Source organism: Mesocricetus auratus, unplaced genomic scaffold (genome assembly GCF_017639785.1).
Source record: "Mesocricetus auratus isolate SY011 unplaced genomic scaffold, BCM_Maur_2.0 Super-Scaffold_100014, whole genome shotgun sequence".
In the NCBI taxonomy this organism is placed as follows: Eukaryota; Metazoa; Chordata; class Mammalia; order Rodentia; family Cricetidae; genus Mesocricetus; species Mesocricetus auratus.
Genome location: NW_024429197.1, coordinates 19,895,910 through 19,916,150, shown reverse-complemented (window position 1 = coordinate 19,916,150; position 20,241 = coordinate 19,895,910). Strand labels below are relative to the sequence as shown.

Genomic DNA, 20,241 nt, shown 5'->3' with positions numbered 1-20,241 from the left:
ATACCCACCTCGGGGTCGCACCGGTTGCTACCACCACCCAGCGCTGCAGCAGCGGTACAACCAGCGGACCTGCATCCGCGCTTGGGGCCGCCCCCGAGCCCTCATTGGTTGGCCCACGCAGGGGCGGGGCCGAGGAAGAGCACCTAGGTCCAGGCCCTGAAGTCGGGTCATGCTCCTGACACTCGCGGGTCAGCGCCCCGCGCCCACGGTTGCTCTGCCGTCCTACAGGCGCGGCGATCGCCTGCCAAGCGCGTGGTGCGCAGTCACTGCGGAGCTACCAGCGACAGGTGCAAACTCACGGGATCCTCTGCGACGTCTGGTCTTCGGCGTCGGGAAGTCGCTGGATGCGAGTCCGCTGAGCCATGCGTCCTGGGCTCCTCTGGCTGCTGGGCTTGGCTCTGTGCTCTCTAGGCGATGGCCACAGCCCGCGTCCTCCGTACGTCTTTCCCCAGCGTCGCTTGGGAGTACACGAGCGCCGAGACATGCAGCGAGAGATCTTGGCGGTGCTCGGACTGCCTGAGCTGCCCCGACCTCGTGCGCGCCCCGCCGCCTCGCGGCAGCCAGCATCCGCGCCCCTTTTCATGTTGGACCTGTACCACGCCGTGGCTGATAATGACAACAGTGGGCCCTCTCCACCTCACTTGGGGCGCTCCGACCTGGTGATGAGCTTCGTCAACATGGGTGAGTGCGAGGAGAGCCGGCGGGGGGGGGGGCACAGTCTCCATGTGGAGAGCACATGGACGCCTATCTGGGAATGATATTCCTAGTCAACTGTATGGGGATGAGTCCTCTAGGAGTGTGACCCCTGGGACAGGGAACCACAGTGCAGCAAACACACTACGGCAAAATGGGGACTACGGGGGTCAGAGCTGAAAGGTCTGAGAGCTATCGCATGTTCCTGGGCCTTCGCTCACCATTGCACCCAGGAGTGGGCATCTGGTGATGCCCAGGTCCCCGGAAAGCAGTCTGTCCTGGGAAGACTGATGAGTAAACAGAGGCTGTGATGCTGTCATTGTGATAAACGCAGCCCTGAAGAGGGGGACAAAGTTCAGTGTAGAAACCTGTGGTCATATCATCGAAGTGACCAGACCTGACCCACACGCCCTGACGGCAGGTTCTTTCCATGGAGCAGGAAGTGGGTGGGTGGGGTGCACTGTCAGGTGATGGAGTGGACAGACTCAGACCGTGACTGTAGTCTTGTGGGCCTGCATCCCACCAGATGGACCTTGGCTTGGCATAGAGTGAGTGTCCAGGCCAGTGAATGACCCAAGGGGAGGCTGTGACACTCTTCGATATCCCAAAGTATGGCTCCTTTCGCCAGCTATCTCTTGCCACTTTCTCCTACTAGTCTTAAAGCCTTTTATCTGTAATCACAATCTCTTTTGGTCAGGTCCCCCACCTGCTTTGCTTCTATCTGTGACAGACAGCCTGGGCTGCAGCCAACACAAGACTGGGTCTGGTGCCAGGCCTTGAGCTCAGAGCAGGAAGATGAAGGACTTTGCCATGGCCACCAGTCCCTCGTATCCACTGTGTTGCTCATCCTCCCAGAGGCGTGGGAAACAGTGGCAGCCTGGAAACTGCCTGATAAAGGCCCAGGCTGCATGGCTCTGTATCCAGTGCTCAGTTTCTAAGAGGAATTTCCAGAGTGTAAGGGGCAGCAGCAGGTTCATGGTGTCATCAGGAGTTAGGAAGAGGGGACAGCTGAACCTCTAGCCCCCGGTCCACAGCTGCTGGTGGCTGGAGTGAGGGAGAGCACAGAGGACAAGGCAGTCCTTAGCTAGCACTGAAAGCCCACAGCCGGGAGGTTGGGGACTTACGACAGACCACATGTGAGGCTGAGACTGGCTCTCTATCCTCAGGAAGGCTGACCTTGGGTGCAGGAATAGAGAAACTGAGGCTAGAGTTGCTCAGAGATGTCCCCAGGGGAGTCTCTGATCAAAATGAGTCACCACCCAGCCCATGCCTTACTCCCCTCCTCCAACTTTCTCTCTGGGTCAAGGCAGGAACAGCTCTGGTGGGAACCGTTGCTGGGAACAGAGCAGGATCCAATACCGCAATGCACCTTTAGAGACATCCTTTGCTCTTGCCAAGCCACACGTGGCTTCCTTCTGGGACTCCTAGTAAATCACAAGAGATGACAAATGGATGAGCAGAAAGCCTGTGGAGGGTGAACCAGGTCCAATCCCTGCTGATGCCTGCAGCTCAGCTTTGCATATATGACAAAAAAATTCTCAAGTGAGCTGGTCATGGTGACTTGTGTTTGTAATCCCAGCACTGGGGAGGCTGAGACAGGAGGATTACTACAGCTTCAAGGCCAGTCTTATAAACACAGAAAGAGGGCATAAGGTAGATACCCCCATATGTCTGTGTCTTGTGCACATTTAAACCCAGAAATGGATTCTAAAAGCCAACCAAAAGCTGTGTGTCCTATGTTTAGAATTTTCTTCCAATCCAGAAGATCTTGGCCTTTCACATTCTTCCATTTGTTATTGACTCCTAGCAACAGTGCACGAATTATGCGGGAATCCCTGCTCTATGGACTCGGGTTAAATAGCTAGCTTTATGGCTAGCCCAGGCCCACACAAGACATCTAGGGCCACATCCACAGTTATGGATTCCAAAGTGTGTTTCCTACCACGTCACGTTTCCCTCCATATTACCGGGGTGTCCTCACAGGATCTGTGGGATTAACAAGCAGACTTTGTTCGGTGCAGACTCCCTGTGGGCGACCCATAAGAGCTGCATTTTTGTTCCCAGTACTGCCTCAGGAGAGTGAGGCTCAGAGAAGGATGGCGATAGTCTCAAGGACACACAGCAGTTCATCAGCACCCCTTGCCTCTTCCCTCCCTACGCTACCCCCATCCTCAGCAGGGTGCCTGGCCTGTCACTGGGAGCAGTAAGAGCTACTGTAGTAAACTAAATGTGAATGGATCTGTAAGATGAGAATTATGTTTATAAAGTGTTCCTAAGTTCACAGAATTTTCACATGCTCATCACCTAAAATTCAAGCCATCCAAAATCAGGGGCTTCTATGGGAATCCCAATTTTACTAGCCAGTCCCCCAGGTCTTTGTGTAATAAAACAGGCCTGTTTTGTTTAAAAACATTTTTATTTAGTTATGTATGCGCCATGTGTGCATGCACATTCATGTGTGGGGGCACATATGTATACACAGGTGCACATGCTTGTGTGGGGGGCAAAGCTGATGTTTGGTGCCTTCCTCAATTGCCATCACTTTATTTATTGAAATAGGGTCTGTCTCATTACCCAGAGTGCACTACTTCTACAGGGTTTAGCTAGCCAGCTTGTCCTGCAGATCCCGTGTCTGCTACCCCAGTGCTGGGAATATAGACCACCACCTTTCCTGCCCAGCTTTTACCTTGGTTCTGGGGATCCTAACTTCCATCTTCATGCTTCCATGGTAAATGTTTTACCAATGAGCATCTCCCCAGCCTTAGTTTCTGGGTTTTTTTTTTACTTGAATTCTATTGAATGAATAGCCCACAATGTGTCCACATTAGCTTATTATTAATGGATACTTGGTTCTTCCCTGGGCCTGGTGGTATGTGCACCTATAGACTCAGTCACTTGGACACTAAGGTAAGTGTCTCTAGTTTAAGGTTTGCCTGGGAACTTTACTGAGACTTTGAGTTCAAACTTTAGTACAAAACCAAAACCAAACAAAAACACATATCTGAAACTTGTCCTTCTCTTCTGGGGCCTTGCCCTTCCAGGGCGAGTACCTCTACCACTGAACTACCCCCCATCATGTGCCACAGCCCCTGTGGGCAGGCACTCAGGGCAGGCTGGCAGAGGGGAAGGAGATGGCCCAGTAGGAGTCAGGGAGCACTGAAATGCATCAGGCGGGATGGAAGCCAGCCGGCCCCATCTTTGTGGCACCAGCAGTGAGCACATCTCTGAGTGTCTCCTGACACCCCAGTTCCATGGGACCCAGCAGGAGGAAGGAGCTTCAGCATGTATTCTAGGGTCTTTGTGGACAGAACATGCTGAGAGCTATCTCTACCCCAGTAAACCACCTTTTGAACTCCAGGTGCACTCATTTTCATGACTGTGAGTCTGCAAGTCCATGCTAACGGACCTTGAGTTCATGTGTGACCTTGGTATAGAACTCTTTCTGGGCCTCAGTTTCCCCTCTCTGAACCCCAACTCTGAAGACCCCAGTTCTGACCCAAACTGTGCTCACCTTTCCTGCTGAGGGGAATTCCTCCAGGGATGAGTCATGGGGTGGAGAGACACACTCAGACCACCTTCTCACAGAAGCCTCCTCACCTCCCCTCAGGCAAGAGGGGATGTCACATGGAACACGTTCTTGAGTTTCTTCTGGAGGAACCGCAGCCTGGCTCACATCTCCTGGGAATTATTTTTTTACCTCGGCAGGCTTGATGTGGTGGCCTGTGCGGGTGTTCCCTTTTAATTTGGGGTCTGGAGCCAGCTGAGGACTGGACCAGTAATTATGTGTGCAGAGCAGCTTATGGAAACGGCCCGTGAAGAAAGTCAGTGCGGAGATTCAGCTGAAAATACCCCAGGAGGGAGCCTGGGCCTCGCCACAGCACCGAGGCTCCTGGTGGGAGAAATTCCTTCAGGTGTAGAATGCACAGGTCACCCACCCCAGGGTCCCACCCTCCTCTGAGGTCCGGCACTAGCCCAGGAGCCCAGCGTCTTGTAAGTCTGGTGTGGGCCCCTCTGCCATTGGTACCAGCAGCATAGGACAGTCATGCCCAGCCTCTCCTCCTCAGGGCCTGGGGTCCTGTCCCACCCTCAAAGTCCCCACCAGGAAAAGAAGTAAATCCCACAGCAAGTGCAGACATCAGTGGCCTCTGATGGAGACTCACTGTGACGTGGTTGTCAGGCAGACCAGCATCCCAGGCTCCGGTGTGAATGGTAGACACTGAGCCATGGGGAAGAACAGACGTCCCCTCTCTCTGTCCCCAGAACACAGTGGCTTGATGAGCAGGCTGCTGCAAGCCATCCATCCACCGGCCATGTTGAGTTACTGCCCTAAGGAGCTCACCATCTAGACGGGGCACAACCCACTGACACAAGGGGTCAGACCACAGCCTGATTGCACTCCACCACTGAGGGAAGTCAGGGAAGGAATTCAAGCAGGGCAGGAACCTGGAGCCAGGAACTGAAGTCAGGACACAGAGGGGTGCTGCTTACTGGCTTGCTCACGGTGGCTTGCTCAGCCTGCTTTCTTATACAACTCAGGACTGCCTGCTGAGGGGTGGCACCACCCACAGTGGTCTGGGGGGCGTATCAATCATGAATTGATGCAGTACCCTATAGGCTTTCCTACAGGTCAGTCCTATGGTGGCATTGTCTCAAGTCTCTCTGCAGCTTGTGTCAAAGTGACATAAAACAAACCAGCACAGTTGCTTGTGGAACCAAGTATAGTTTTCTCTATGCCCAGGGCATTGCTTTTTGTATGCTTTCCATGGTTTTGCCCAGCAGGTCTGGGAGTCTTGCACAGAATGGTCAATTCACTTAATTTTGCAAAATGCCTCTACAAGCATTGCTGTCTGTTCTGCACGTCTTTTTTTTTTTAATGTGTGTGTTTGGAAATTTTTAATTCTGAAAAGATATGTTTAATTTTTTATAATTTATTTTTTATTTATTTAAATTAGAAACAAGCTTGCTTCACATGTCAATCCCAGCTCCCTCCCCTCCTCTCCCCCCCAACCTCCCCAACCCTCACTCGATCCCCACTTAATTCTCCAGGGAGGGTGAGGCCCTTCATGGGGGATCTCCAAAGTCTGTAATGTTATCCGGGGCAGGCCTTAGGCTCTTCCCCATGTGTCCAGCATGTCTTACCTGTATACAGTTACCTGTCTGATCTTACCTGTTACCTTTTCAAAGGCCCTACTGACCCTATGAAAAGCACCCATCATTCTTGAACCCAGGACCCCTCTATTCTTCTATTTCTTAATACCATCTACAAAGGAATAACTTTTCCTAGTTGGCTTTTTGGGAGGAGGGCCCTAAGGGGTGGTAATGGTGTGGGATCAAATCCTATTCCTCACACATTTACAAGAGTGTTTTTATCATCACATTCTATCTCCCCTCCTCCTGCTCCTGCTCCTCCTCCTCTTCTTCTCCTCCTCCTCCTCCTCTTTCTTCTTTTTTTGACAGAGCCTCAATATGTAGCCCTGGCTGCCCTGAGATTCACTATGTAGACTAGGCTGGCTTGAACTCACAGACATCTGTCTGCTTCTGCTTCCGGAGTGCTGCGATGAAAGGCGTGCGCCACCACTGCCTGGCCTGGCCCTCCTTGGTGTTTTAACCCCATAGAGTTCAGCTTAACTTCTTGTTCCCTTTGGTGTTCCTACCACCTATGGCAGCCATGCAGAAATGATCAGAGAACTACATTTGTTAGAGAAAGACACCGAAAACCTTGCTCTGATTGTAAAACTTCAAAGACATGCTGAGGTGTAGTGGGACTGGGCTGGAGCCTCCTTACCTCTGTGGAGGCAAACTTATTACCCATTCCACCCCAGCCCCGCTGGGTGCCAGCCATTGCTGGATAAGGTCCGCACAGAAAGACAGAAAGTTGTCTTCAGGTTTGCTGATAGTTCAACCTGGTGCTTTCTAGAACCTGGCTTGTGATTAGCAAGCCTAGTAGCGACACAGGGGATTGTTAAAGACTTGAAAATGCATAATTAAGACCTCTGTTAGGTTTGGGGAAGACACAGGGCTGCTTCAACCCCTGCCTGCTGGATTTCTGGCATTTAGAAGTGATAGGAGGGGTAGGACAGTGGTAGCACACTCTTAATGCCAGCACTGAGGATGCACAGGCAGGCAGATCTCTGTGATTTTGAGGCCACCCTGTCTACCGAGCAACTTCCGGGACAGCAAGGGCTACATGGGGAAACCCTATCCTTAAAAACAAAAAGACGAGAGAGGGACTCGGACCCAATGGCGACCTCAGGGGCCAGCGGCAGCGGAGGGAATGGCGAGGGCTGCGACCCCTCCGTCACCTACTACCGGCTGGAGGAGGTGGCGAAGCGAAACTCCGCGGAGGAGACGTGGATGGTGATCCACGGGCGAGTCTACGATATCACCCGCTTCCTCAGCGAGCATCCTGGTGGGGAAGAGGTTCTGCTGGAACAAGCTGGTGCTGATGCAACCGAAAGCTTTGAAGATGTTGGACACTCTCCTGATGCCAGGGAAATGCTAAAGCAGTACTACATTGGTGATGTTCATCCGAATGACCTTAAACCTAAAAAAGATGGTAACAAGGATCCTTCAAAAAGCAGTACATGCAAAAGTTGCTGGGCATATTGGATTCTCCCCGTCGTGGGCGCTATTCTTGTAGGTTTCCTGTATCGTCACTTCTCGGCCGACAACAAGTCCTCCTGAGGAGACCATGCTGAAGTGTGGGAGCGCATGCTCCTGGGAGTGAGAAGCTGACACTTTGGAGGCTGCACAATGCTTCCTCCTTGAACCCTGCCAGTTTCCTCCCCTGCCTGCCCCCCTGGAGCCAAGATGTCTGACTAGATATCTCTTCTCCTTCAGTAGGACCAGGGTCCTTCACCAGCCAGAGCCTGATGCCCAAAGCTCCTGCTCACATTGTGTCCTTGCCAGGGTTTCTTCTCACTGGCTTCCACCCGTTCCCTTCATTTCAGAGTTTATGTTGATGATTAGACTTCCTATGTTGTAGAGTCATGGCCTTCGGGGACAGTATATGATTTCTGATGCTCTGAATTCACATTGGGTATATTTAAGGGAACAGTACTCTAGTTTTGAATCTTTTCCTATTTTTCTTTTAAGTAAATTTATTTTTTAATTCTGATTTAATTTTGTCATTTATCATCAGGGGGTTTCATGAAGTTAAGATGTGTCTATCTTATTTAAAACACAGCTGCCAAATGATCTTATTTATGATTATTAAAAGTAAGGGGCTGCAAGATAGATTGTTGGGTAAAAGCAATTGCTGCAAAGCCTGATGTCCTGAGTTTGATCCCTGGATGCACATGTAGAAGGAGTGAACCAATTCCCAAAAGTTGCCCTCTGACCTCTACATATATGCTATGGCCCTAATGTACACACAGACACCGTGTATACACACAGGTACACACATTGAGACATAACACACAGAGGCACAAGCACATGCTAAACAAATGTAATTTTAAAAAATATACAAAAGAAATAAAAATTAAAAAAAAAAAAAAACAAAAACAAAAAGACAAGCAAACATAAAAACCAGATAAATGAAAGAAAGTGAAAGGCCCCTCTGTTCTTCTCTGGGCATTGCTGTGCAGCTGGGCAAATGCTGGGTATGTTCTTCAGGTTTGTCCTTTACCCTGATAGCTGTAGCCACCCTGGGCCTCAGCTCAGATGTCTCCCCCCATCCTATCCTCCCCGCTCCTTCACGGGGTCTTGTAGTTGGACTCTCAGAATATGTGACTTTCACTGGTGAGGGCACATCATTGTTCCTAGCCCTGGGCCCCAGCTCACGGCAAAACTGCCCCACTTAGCCCATTGCTACACCCACACTAAGGGTCTGCAGGCAGCAGCCCCTCCCAGGGCACACCTGGGAGTACCTGGGAGTGCCGTCCCATCCTCCGACGCCCTGCTTAAGGCTCACCTCCTCTACAAAGCCTGTTTAGATTCCAAAACACAGTGAAACACACTTCTTCAGCATGTGGTGGCCTATCCAGGGGTTTCTCATCCTACATTTGGTATTCCTTCCTTCTGTACCCAAGAGGAAACCTGGGCCCTTCGTCCCCAAGCTGCCAGCACTGGTTGGCCCCTCCCTTTTTTAAGGTCCTTCTGCTGCTGGCCTTGTAATGTGGCCTGCATTCTGCACATCTCTCTCCCAGGACACCGAGGGAAATGCAAACAGAACTAACAGTCCAGATCAGCTGTCAGATCTGAGCTCCCACACCCACCCTCTCATCAAGGACAGGCTTTGGGAGTCCTCTGTCCCACCGAAATTCAGCCAATTATGTCCCTGTAGATAGGGTTTCCCCCCTGGAGCCCTGGGGATTTTCAGCCTTGGGACCAATGTCCTTCTCACCATTGGCCTAGGAGCTCTGAGAGGAGGTGCTGTGATTCATCGCTGGTCCAGGGGCTGCTGAGCACTTGCTGAGTTTCCCACGACACACCTCCTGGGGCCTGGAGTGCTCCCAGAGCAGATCACAAGCTGCTTGTAGAGCAGGAGCGGGCCCCACCCAGACAACTTCTCCTCTGAGCACAAGCCATAGCTCCTGGTGACCACCCCACTCCCACTCTGTCTTCCAGTGGAACATGACCATACCCTGGACTACCAGGAGCCACACTGGAAGGAATTCCTCTTTGACCTAACCCAGATCCCTGCTGGGGAGGCTGTCACGGCTGCTGAGTTCCGGATATACAAAGAGCCCAGCACCCACCCGCTCAACACAACCCTCCATGTCAGCATGTTCGAGGTGGTCCAGGAGCACTCCAACAGGTACCTTCCCTCTGCCAGGTGCCCACCCCACCTCAGGGTCTCATGGCCTAGGCTCCGGCAGGGCCTGTCCAGGTGCATTTCCTAGAAAGGAAAGGGGCTCACGCTGGGAGAGGCGCCTCAGACATGAGAAAGGGGCTTGGTCTGGAACTCCCTGCCCTGCAGGTAACTGTGGAGCCCTCAACAGGTCACAGCACTGAGCCACCAGCACACGGACACAGTAAAATGCCCGGGGTTGGTTGTCGGTGAAGTGTGGTAGCAAAGGAGGCCAGCCCAGAGCCAAGCAGGGAAGAGGCTCTGAAAGTGGTCCCCAGGCAGGCACAAGATACAGGCAGGTGTGCCGACCTCAGCCTTGGTTAATTGTTCTTTCATGTCCACAGGGAGTCTGACTTGTTCTTTTTGGATCTTCAGACGCTCCGATCTGGGGACGAGGGCTGGCTGGTGCTGGACGTCACTGCAGCCAGTGACCGCTGGTTGCTGAACCATAACAAGGACCTGGGACTCCGCCTCTATGTGGAAACCGAGGATGGTGAGGCTCCAGGCCTTAGCAGGGAGCTGCCCTGGGGGTCTTGGGAGATGGTTCCAGCAGAGGCTGCCAGCCTACTACACGGAACCCTCTCCCTGGGCCATGCTTGGCCTTTCTTGAGGACTCAGTGGGTAGAGTGATGAAGTCCTGGATGGGGGAGGCCCCAGCCAGGGCTGCCTTCCTGCCCCTCCTCATAGCAACTGACCTCCTGAGAGCCAGCTCTGGTATCCTTTGGGGAGAGGGGGCTTCTCCATGGGCAGCAGGTTCCACTCTGAGAGGTTCTGTACTGAGAAGGCGGGTGGGGGGATCTGCCCTCCAGGTTCTGCAGTGTTGTAACTCAGTACCCGAGCCTCGGTTTCCTCATCTACACAGGGTTATAGTCACTGATTCACTCACAGGATTTTTGTGGGACATTTCCTTTATGTAGTGAGGACAGAAAGGGGACTGGCTTGTCTGGGGTCCACCAAAGGCTGGAAGGATAGCTTGGAAGGAGGGGGGCAGAGAGGTGGCAGGGGTCACTCTGAGTTAGGGAAAAGTGGCAAGGTACTTGAAAGTTTAGAGTAGTTTAACAGTATGTGGGTGACAGATGTGACTGGGACTTTAAAAGACCAGGCTAACTTCAGTCCCTCAGGGAGGGGGCTCCGAACCCCACCAGGAGTTGAGCTCCTGGGTACCACGGGGTCACAGCGCTGGCAGCCAGTTGTCAGCAGCAGGGTTTCCAGTGCCTGTCCAAGCTGTTGTGAGACAGGCCAAGCCACAGAGATGGCCAAGGCTGTCCTCAGGGTGAGACCCGTGGCGATCCTGGTCGGTGTCCTCCCTGCTCTGTGACGCAGCACAGAGGTAGCGTCGGGCAGGATCACAGGGTGCACCGGGCCTTTCCCTCTCTGTTCGGGTCCTGGGAGCCCGCGTGGCGAGTGGACGATGGCGGCGCTGAGGCTTCTGGCGTGGGCGCTCCCGCGCGGGGTCTCTGCCCGCTGCCCACGGCCCGCGCTGCCCCACCGCCTTGCCCTCCGCTTTGCTAGCGACCGCTGCGGACGCGTCCACTTCTACACGGATCCGGTGAAGGCGTTGGAGGGCGTCAAGGACGGGGCGACCATCATGCTCGGGGGCTTTGGGCTCTGTGGCATCCCCGAGAACCTGATCAGTGCGCTGAAGACCAAGGGCATAAAGGACCTGCAGATCGTCAGCAGCAACGTGGGCGTGGATGACTTCGGCCTGGGCGTCTTGCTGGCCTCCAAGCAGATCAAGCGTGTTGTGTGCTCGTACCTGGGGGAGAACCAGCTGTGCGAGCAGCTGTACCTGGCCGGCGAGCTGGATCTGGAGATGACGCCGCAGGGCACCCTGGCCGAGCGCATCCGCGCAGGTGGAGCAGGCGTGCCCGCCTTCTACACGCCTACGGGCTATGGCACGCTGGTGCAGGAAGGGGGCGCTCCGATCCGGTACTCGCCCAACGGCCACCTGGTCACCCTGAGCCAGCCGCGGGAGGTGCGCGAGTTCGGCGGCCGCCACTACCTGCTGGAGCACGCCATCCGCGCCGACTTCGCTCTGATCAAGGGCTGGAAGGCCGACCGCTCCGGCAACGTGATCTTCCGGGGCAGCGCGCGCAACTTCAATGTGCCCATGTGCAAGGCCGCGGACATCTCGGTGGTGGAGGTGGAGGAGATCGTGGACGTGGGTTCTTTCCGTCCGGAGGACATACACATCCCAAACATCTACGTGAACCGCGTGATCAAGGGACCGAAGTACGAGAAGCGCATTGAGCGCCTGACCACGTGCGATTGCCAACCAGCGGCTATGAGCAAGCAACAGGAAGCCTCCAGGACCCGCATCATCAAGCGCGCAGCTCTCGAGTTTGAGGACGGCATGTATGCCAATCTGGGCATCGGGATCCCACTCCTGGCCAGCAACTTCATCAGCCCCAAGATGACGGTCTACCTGCACAGTGAAAACGGGATCCTGGGCTTGGGCCCGTTCCCTTCGAAAAATCAAGTGGATGCCGACATCATCAACGCGGGCAAGCAGACGGTGACTGTGATTCCCGGGGGCTGTTTCTTCGCCAGCGATGACTCTTTTGCCATGATCCGCGGGGGACACATCCAACTGACCATGCTCGGTGCCATGCAGGTTTCCAAATACGGTGACCTGGCCAACTGGATGGTGCCAGGCAAGAAGGTGAAGGGCATGGGCGGGGCCATGGACTTGGTGTCGGGTGACAAGACCAAAGTGGTGGTCACCATGGAGCATTGCACCAAGAAAAAGCAACCCAAAATCTTGGAGAAATGCACCATGCCGCTGACTGGCAAGCGCTGCGTGGACCTCATCATCACCGAGAAGGCCGTGTTTGACGTGGACCCGAAGAAGGGGCTGACGTTGATGGAGCTGTGGGAGGGATCGTCGGTGGACGAGGTTAAGGCCACCACTGGCTGTGCCTTTAAGGTGTCCTCCGACCTCAAACCCATGCAGCAGATCAAACCTGATGCTTGAGGAGCCCTGACTCCTTCCTCCAGGGCTGATTTGTGAAGGAGTTAGTGACCACTGGCTCTCGGGCTTCCCGCTGCCAGATGGTATCTTCTCAAGAGCCGAGTGATTTTAATTAAAAACCCTAAGCTGAGCCTGTGTGTCTAACTAAAGCCTTGCGCTAAAACCATTGAGGACACTGCTCCCCATCTCCCACTTTCTGTGACCTTCACATACAAGGCTCCAGCTCATCCCCTGACAGGTGTCAGCACTGCTGAGTCATGAGGCCTGGAGAAAAGCACCGGAGCAGAACAAATCCCAAGTTCACCTGGTGCTGCTTCACTGCCGCCACGGAATGCAGGCCTGTGGGTCTGTGGGCAGCAGGAACTCCGGTTTCTCTTCCTGAGCCCTCGTTTCTGCTCCTGATTTTGTTTCCCCGAATCTGCCCCCACCCACTTCCTCCCGGAAGCTGCATAGGGGTCCCTAGAAGGGAGGCGGGCCTGTCGCCTTGGGATGAGACTGAGGGAAGATGGTTGGGGCTGGTACTGGAAAATTCACTGTACATTAGCAGTCCCAGCATGTGTCCCGAGAGGCCTGGGCTTAGCACAGGTGGTCTAGAATCTAGTCATTGCCATGGATGGATTCTCACCTAGTAAACTGCAGTGTCTCCTGTTGTCCCTACAATACTGATATTCCGTTCTGAAGTCCAGCTGGCCTCCCTTCTTAATCCCAATGTGGCAGCTCTGGGGTCTGTCATTCTGAGTCTGTAATTTCATGGTGAAAGTGAAAAAAGTTATAAAGAGGTGTGTGTGTGCATGTGTGTGTATATGTATGTGAGTGCATGTGTATGTATGTGCATGTGTCTATGTGAGTGCATGTGTGTGCATGCATGTGTGTATGTGTATGCATGTGTATGTGTGTGAGTGCATGTGTGAGTGTGCATACATGTATGTGTATGCATGTGTATGTGAGTGTGTGTGTGCATGTGTGTGTATGTGGGTGTGTATGTGTATGTGTGTGCTTGTGTGTATGTGAGTGCATGTGTGTGAGTGTGCATGCATGTGTGTATGTGTATGCATGTGTATGTGTGTGTGCGTGTGTGTGATTGTGCATGCATGTATGTGTATACATGTGTATGTGTATGCATGTGTATGTGAGTGTGTGTACGTGTGTGTGTGTGTGTGTGTGTGTGTATGTGTATATACCCTGAGAAAGCACTCCCCCACCATGCTTTTCTCCCAGAGCTGGGAAGCCTGGGGTCTTCCACCAGATAGGGTCCTACGTGATGATGGGGGCAAGGAGCCGATCTGGGAGGGAAGCTGCACTCCGGTTTGGACAAGGAGCAGCTTCGCTGGGCCTATCAGATACAGAACTGTGCAAGAGCCACATCGGTCCCATGGGCGTCTGCCCCACCTCACGCAGTCTCTGCCTTGTCTGGACAGGGCAGGAGTTGCTTGGCTCTGCAGCTGCTTGCTCCAGGCCTTGAACAGCTGATGCCGTCTCTGGTTTTAGTTTGTGGGCCTGTAAAATGGGAACCTCGGTTTAGCTGCATCCGTGGGCTCTCAGTGCAGCTCACCTTGCCCTGAGGGCCTCCAGCACCCATGCAGGCCAGCTTTGCACTCTAAAGGCTCCTTCATTACACAAGACCAGTTTCATGAAAGAAAACAGATGTGGCTGAACCTGGAACACTGACGCCCTCTGTGTTCCTCTAAGCCAGGGCTCCGGGACTCTGCAGTAAGTAGCAGGGACACCGGGCCTGTCCTGGGTCTAAACCTGCCCCTTGTGTTACTTGCAGGGCCTGACACTGTGGCTTTCACCACCCTTCCTGCTCCCAGCTACTCCATCCTCCCGGTGACTTCCTACTTCTAATTCCAAGTCTGTTTCCCAACTTTGTGGTCTACTTTTTTGTTACTAATAACCCAGGTCTGTTACTGCTGCCCATCCACACACACCGATGGGGGGCGTCCTCTACAGTGCAGGCAACCTACCAGCAGCCAGACCTTCGGGTTTTTTTGTTTTGTTTTGTTTTTGAAGGACAGGTTTTCATGTAGCCCACGCAGGCCACCAGCTCAGTGTGTAACAACAGTAAACCTGAGTGTTTACAGGCTGGGCCACCATGTCAGTTTAGTAGAGTGCTTCTGCAGTTGGAAAGGTCAGGGACAGCTGATGGGACCACCAGCAGAGCTGGAGCAGATGCTGGAGGCTTTGCTCCCCTGGGTTGACATCTGCAGTCCTTAGTGGATCAGGGACTCCCCCTATTTATAGGTCCCACTCTTCCTGTGGACAAGATGAGGTCTGTCTCTCTGAAGCCCCTTCCTTTCTTTGAAGCCATTGGCTGGCCTGGTGAACACACACTTGGCACTGGAATGAGCCTGATGTGACCTGAACCCTGGATTTTGTGACTGCTCTGACCTCTGGCCCTGCTCAGCCTGGGGGCTTGGTTGTGGGCATCAGAGGGACAGTGACTGCCCTGCCCTTGGATGATCAAGCTTGCTGTGCTGGGAAGAGAAACCCCAGATATGTCCTTGCAGAGGCGGCCATGAGCTAGTGTGTCATGAAACGCATATTCTAGTCCCCAGAAAGTGCAGGATGAAGATGGGACCTGGGTGTTAGATCATCGGACCAAGGGAGTCAGTGTCCTGAGCATCACCAGCAGTGGACTCTGGTCATCTCTGAGTGACTGTGACTTGGGTTACAGTGAGGACCAACCAAGGAAATCAATGGGTGAAATCCTTGACACCTGCCAAATGTTTCCCATCTGTCGGGTTATCACCAGTAGGAATGCCTGTGGCTGCTGAGATCCCTGCCCCCGCCACTACAGACCTGCTGGCCAATGTGCTTGGGCTGGTCTCCAGATGAGGAAACTGAGGTTCATGGTGCCATGCCACCACCCACAAGTCAGTCAAGTCTGTCTATTGTTTCTTGTCTCTGTCCCCCAGGGCACAGCATGGATCCTGGCCTGGCTGGTCTGCTGGGACAACAAGCACCACGATCTAGACAGCCTTTCATGGTTGGCTTCTTCAGGGTCAGCCAGAGCCCTGTTCGGATGCCTCGGGCACTGAGGCCACTGAAAAAGAGGCAGCTAAATAAAGCCGTCCAGAAGCAGTATGCCAACAAACATGCAGGGATCTTTGGTGAGGGCCTGAAGCTTCCCTTACTTGTCCAATTCTGTTAGTCTATCAGCTAGGTTTTCCTAGAGCCCCTTTGGGCTGTGCCTGGCAGGGAGGTGGGCTGTGCTTGGGAGAGAGGGGGGCTGTGCCTGGCTTGGAGGGTGGGCTGTGCCTGGCAGGCTGGTAGTGAGGGGGCTGTGCCTGGCAGGGAGGGGGCTGCAGTCGAGAGTCTGCAGAAGCCATGTGTGCCCAGATGCCACCTGCTGCACACAGCCGCACCCTGTGGTGATGGGAGCCCGAGGACTGTTGAGCTGGGTCATGGCATGTGTGGGATCCAGAAGTAGAACTTGTGATCCTAATGGTTTAGTTTCCTGTTGTCCTTCATTTGTAAATGTGCCTGTCACATCACCCCCACATGGGAGTACCCATGGCAACTCCACAGAGCAGGACCCTGAGCAGACTTTACACCTTTGTCCCTGCAGATGATGGTCACGGCTCCCGAGGCAGAGATGTTTGCCGTAGGCATGAACTCTACGTCAGCTTCCGGGACCTGGGCTGGCTGGTAATTTCTGCCTCTCCTCTCTGCATGCCACCTGCAGAGTCTGGTGTCTCCAGGGTGGAGGTGGAGATACTGTGCCTTTAACTGTGCATAAAAATGGGGAAAATGAGGCAACCTGAGCCTTCTGTCCAGTAAACTGCCAACAGGGAAACTGAGGCTGGGTGGCCAGGGCTTTTGGGCTCTTCCTGCTACAGCTGCTGCAGAAGGCATGGGGGCAGCTATGGAGGAGACAGCAGAGGATGAGGTGTGGAGGACAGAGCTGGGGTCCAGCCCTGCCTGCTGAGATGATGAGTGTTCACAGCCCCAAGTCATCCTGTGACAGGTGCTATGATGCTGTCTATGGAAGGACACTGATGTGACTCTCCTTTTCCCATCCACAGGACTCGGTCATTGCCCCCCAAGGCTACTCAGCCTATTACTGTGCTGGAGAGTGCAACTACCCAATGAACTCCTCCATGAACTCTACCAATCATGCCAACATGCAAGCCCTGGTCAGTATGACAGTGGTCTTCTTGGGACCTGAGGGACTGGACAGTCCTGGGGTTAGGTCAATGGCAAAAGGAACTTTTTCTGCAGACTCCGCCATTGCTTTCTGTCCCTTAGTAAATATTGTTGTTCACATGGGTGTCTCGGAACAGACACCTGCGCACACAGACATTGGACATGCATCGGTGGGAACCTGTGGACTTGTGTGGGGCCCAGACTAAGAATACAGCCTCTGAAGTCAGACTTGAGGTGCACATTAGACATGTGCCCCATGTGTCCTGGTGGACCTGGTCTGGCCTCCCTGATGTTCCTATGTTCTCACCTATCCTGCCCAGCCGGGTGACCCTCAGCTCTTTGTGGTCTTGGCTCTCCTTGGCCTGCTCCCCACTTTCTTCCCTGGCTATCTGTTCTCCCAGGTTGTAGTACTAATGAGTCACAGTCTAGACCACTCAGTGATGGAAGAAGTTGCTAGCAGGAAGGCAGTTGCAACTGCCTGTTGCCATATACTTGTGCTTGTAGAGTCTGGTGTTGAGACTTATTTCGAGAACACTGTCTGGAATCCTAGCACTCAGTAACCTTGGCCTTGTGTTTACCTAATAGACAATCGTATCAAATGATTCTCTAGAGCAGTGGTTCTCAACCTGTGGGTCACAACCCCTTAGGGTTTGAATATCAGATATCTTATGTATCAGATATCCACAACTCATACCATTAACAAAATTACAGTATAAAGGAGCAACGAAATAACTGTATGGTTGGGTTGGGTTATCACATCATGAGGAACTGTATTAAAGGGTCACAGCATTAGGAAGGTTGAGAACCGCTGTGCTAGTGTGAGCATCATGATTTCATAAGAGCTGCTTTGAGCCATTATTAAGGTGTCCTTTCACAAAGGGCACAAACACAGTCCTGGTGTTTGCTGTATGCCTGGAGTCACTGTCCTGGGAGCTGTGCAGCCTGATGGAGGAATGTGCATGCTTTAAAGAGGGGTAGAAGGATTGGCACCTGTTTCAAGCTCAGTGACACCGTCAGTCATGGGGACTCCATGCAGCCTGTTTATGACCTGCAAAGACAGCCTTGCCTCACCAGTTGGGTTGAGCTACATCAAGAAGGGGAAAGAGCCCTTGAACTTACATATATGTTCTGTAAATATTTCTAGTTCAGTCTGCAGAGAGACTGCCCCTTCCACAGCTTATGCCTACATGGTTGGGATGTGGTAAAGCACAGTGGCAGTGAGGCCCCAGAGGTGCCCCATGGCACTCAGTGCTGAGGACAGTAAGCTTGAGTCTTGGCAGAAGTGGATGTGACAGTGGCCCAGGGGCTGAGAGTGTCAATGCACTTATGTCCCTCCAAGGCAGGTGCCTGAGCTGTTTTAAGGGCAGTGGGCAGGGCAAACGTGCTGTAGTGGAGAATGGTCTCGGGGTGGTCAAAGGGGTTAATAAAACCTTCTAGAAGGATAGGGGGTGGGAACTGGGACTATCAGGCTCATGTCCTATCTGTGTCCCCTCTCTACCAGGTACACCTGACGAAGCCAGAGGTTGTTCCCAAGGTGTGCTGTGTGCCCACCGAGCTGAGTGCCATTTCTGTGCTCTACTATGACAGAAGCAACAATGTCATCCTGCGCAAGGAACGTAACATGGTAGTCCAGGCCTGTGGCTGCCACTGAGTCAACAGCCTGCTGCCATTGCCATTTATCTGGTCAGCCCCTCTGACCAGGAAACAAGTAGACCCTATTCTCAGATCCAAGGCCAAGGTGGAAGGTAGGGTTTTCAACTCTTATGTCCATGGTCTGCCCTCTTTCACAGGCGTGGCTCTCTCCTGGCTCCTGTCCCCTACCTCTGTCCAAGGGTAGGAAGATGGACCTGGTTACAATCCTGGTGTCCTGAGTCCCCAAGCAGCAGCCCATCTCTGCCCCTCCCCCAGAGGTATCTATCGAATGTCCTCTGGGATTGGCACAGACGTCTAATTTACCCAACTATTCATGATGACTACTGGCCCAGCCTGACTGGAATCTGGAAAACTAGCTGGACCTTGGGCTCTTTAGTTGCCACCACAAGTCTTAGGTATGTGTAGACATGACCAACTCCCTCCAGAGATTTCTGGAGAAGAGTTGGAAGACTAAGGCAGAATTATCATGAGTTCAAGGCCAGTCTAAGATATGTATCAAGACCTTTCAAAAGAACAAAAATGCAGCCAAACAAAACCCTAGTGTGTTTATGGATCTCAGTCACAAAACTTCTGGCCACAGACAGGTGTAGGAGATCAGATGATGAAAAATCTGTTGTGAATTTGACATCTGGATTCAGCCATTGCCATTAAAGGAAATACCAGCAGTTTCCTGATCCATAGTCCTCATTTCTGCCTTGGTGCAGCCATCACAGGTAGGCACACAACTTGGCAAGAGCCAGAAAAACAAAGCTGTGTTCTGTCTTGGTGCTGGAGCAAAGGTATCATGGGCAAGATGACCACAGAACAGAAGCCAAGCAGCCCCGAGGAAAGAGGCATTACCCTTCAGGTGCTCATGGTCCATGCTGCATCGGGCGGCAGGGCAGGAGTTGCATGGCGAGGAAGGGAAGCGGCACGGCTATGCTAGCGGGCATTCCTGCCCAGGCTCCAGAGCCACGCTTGACTTCTGCTTGAAGAGGACCATGACCATCTCCTGTCAAGGACTTCAGCTATCCTTCCAGAGCTGTCTTCCACTAGCTAAGGCAAGCTCCACCCTACCTCCAGTGCACCAGTTGGATGACCTTTGGCAGAGGTTTGGTTTATCTGTATAGGGTTTTTGACAGCTATTCTTAGCTGTCAACTTGACACCTGGGAAGAGCGACAGTCCAGTGAGGAATTGCCTCCATCAGATTAGTACATGGGCACACCTGTGGGACATTTTCTTGATGGAGAAAAGCCCAAACCAATGTGAGCAGGACCATCACTGAGCAGGTTGTATAAGAAAGCAGTGTTCTGCCACGGTTTCTCTTTCAGTTCTCACTCTGACTCCCATCAATGATGAACTATGGTGTAGAAGTATAAGTCCCATAAGCAAAACCTGTCCTCAAGTTGCTTCTGGTCATGGTGTTTTATCACAGCTACAGAAGCCAAACCACAACAGGGTTCTAATAATGTCTCTCTGTCCTCAAACATTTCCTGGCATCAACGCTTCAGGCTATCTGTGAAAAAGGTCACTGTTACAGGAACTCATCATCTCTTAGCACTCTCTGCTAAGTTCTTTACACATAACCTCTCCTGTTTCTAGAATAAGTCCTAAGTACTGTGGTCCCTCACTTCAAATGTCTGTCCTAAGACTGCTTCCTGCTCACTGAGGCTGGCCTCTGAATGAAGAACATAGCAGGGTCAATCTGCTGGGACCAATTCTAGATGTTCCTGTGCAGGTATGTTTTGATTCAGTGAAGTAAGGCGGAAGGTAGTTGGGCCTCATCGAGGAATTCTACATTCAGGCTACCCAAAGACTTGAAGTCTCAGCATTGCTTTTCTCATGTCTCCAGTCTGCTGTGCACACATGACCTGCTACTCCTCATAAATACGAGTCAATTCCCTAGTCAGTACATATGTGTACACACACACATACACATATATAATGCATACCCCCCCACACACATACACCCTGAGAATACACAAATACATGGTCAGTCACCAACTA

At 52.7% G+C, this 20,241-nt stretch overlaps 3 protein-coding genes across 3 annotated transcripts; all 3 read left to right on the top strand.

Annotated features, from left to right (window-relative positions):
- The first annotated feature begins 167 nt into the window (after positions 1–167).
- On the top strand, positions 168–18,919 carry LOC121143948 (bone morphogenetic protein 8A-like). Its single transcript, XM_040756722.1, has 7 exons — positions 168–681; positions 9,262–9,451; positions 9,829–9,977; positions 15,371–15,565; positions 16,024–16,103; positions 16,481–16,591; positions 18,103–18,919. The coding sequence occupies exons 1-7, from the start codon at positions 363–365 to the stop codon at positions 18,250–18,252; spliced, it is 1,194 nt and encodes a 397-aa protein (XP_040612656.1). The 5' UTR covers positions 168–362; the 3' UTR covers positions 18,253–18,919.
- On the top strand, positions 6,898–7,810 carry LOC121143949 (cytochrome b5 type B). The gene has a single exon (XM_040756724.1). It carries the CDS (start codon positions 6,934–6,936, stop codon positions 7,375–7,377), a length of 444 nt encoding a protein of 147 aa, XP_040612658.1. The 5' UTR covers positions 6,898–6,933; the 3' UTR covers positions 7,378–7,810.
- LOC121143947 (succinyl-CoA:3-ketoacid coenzyme A transferase 2A, mitochondrial) lies at positions 10,838–12,585 on the top strand. Its single transcript, XM_040756720.1, has one exon. The coding sequence runs from the start codon at positions 10,896–10,898 to the stop codon at positions 12,456–12,458; it is 1,563 nt and encodes a 520-aa protein (XP_040612654.1). The 5' UTR covers positions 10,838–10,895; the 3' UTR covers positions 12,459–12,585.
- Positions 18,920–20,241: the final 1,322 nt, after the last annotated feature.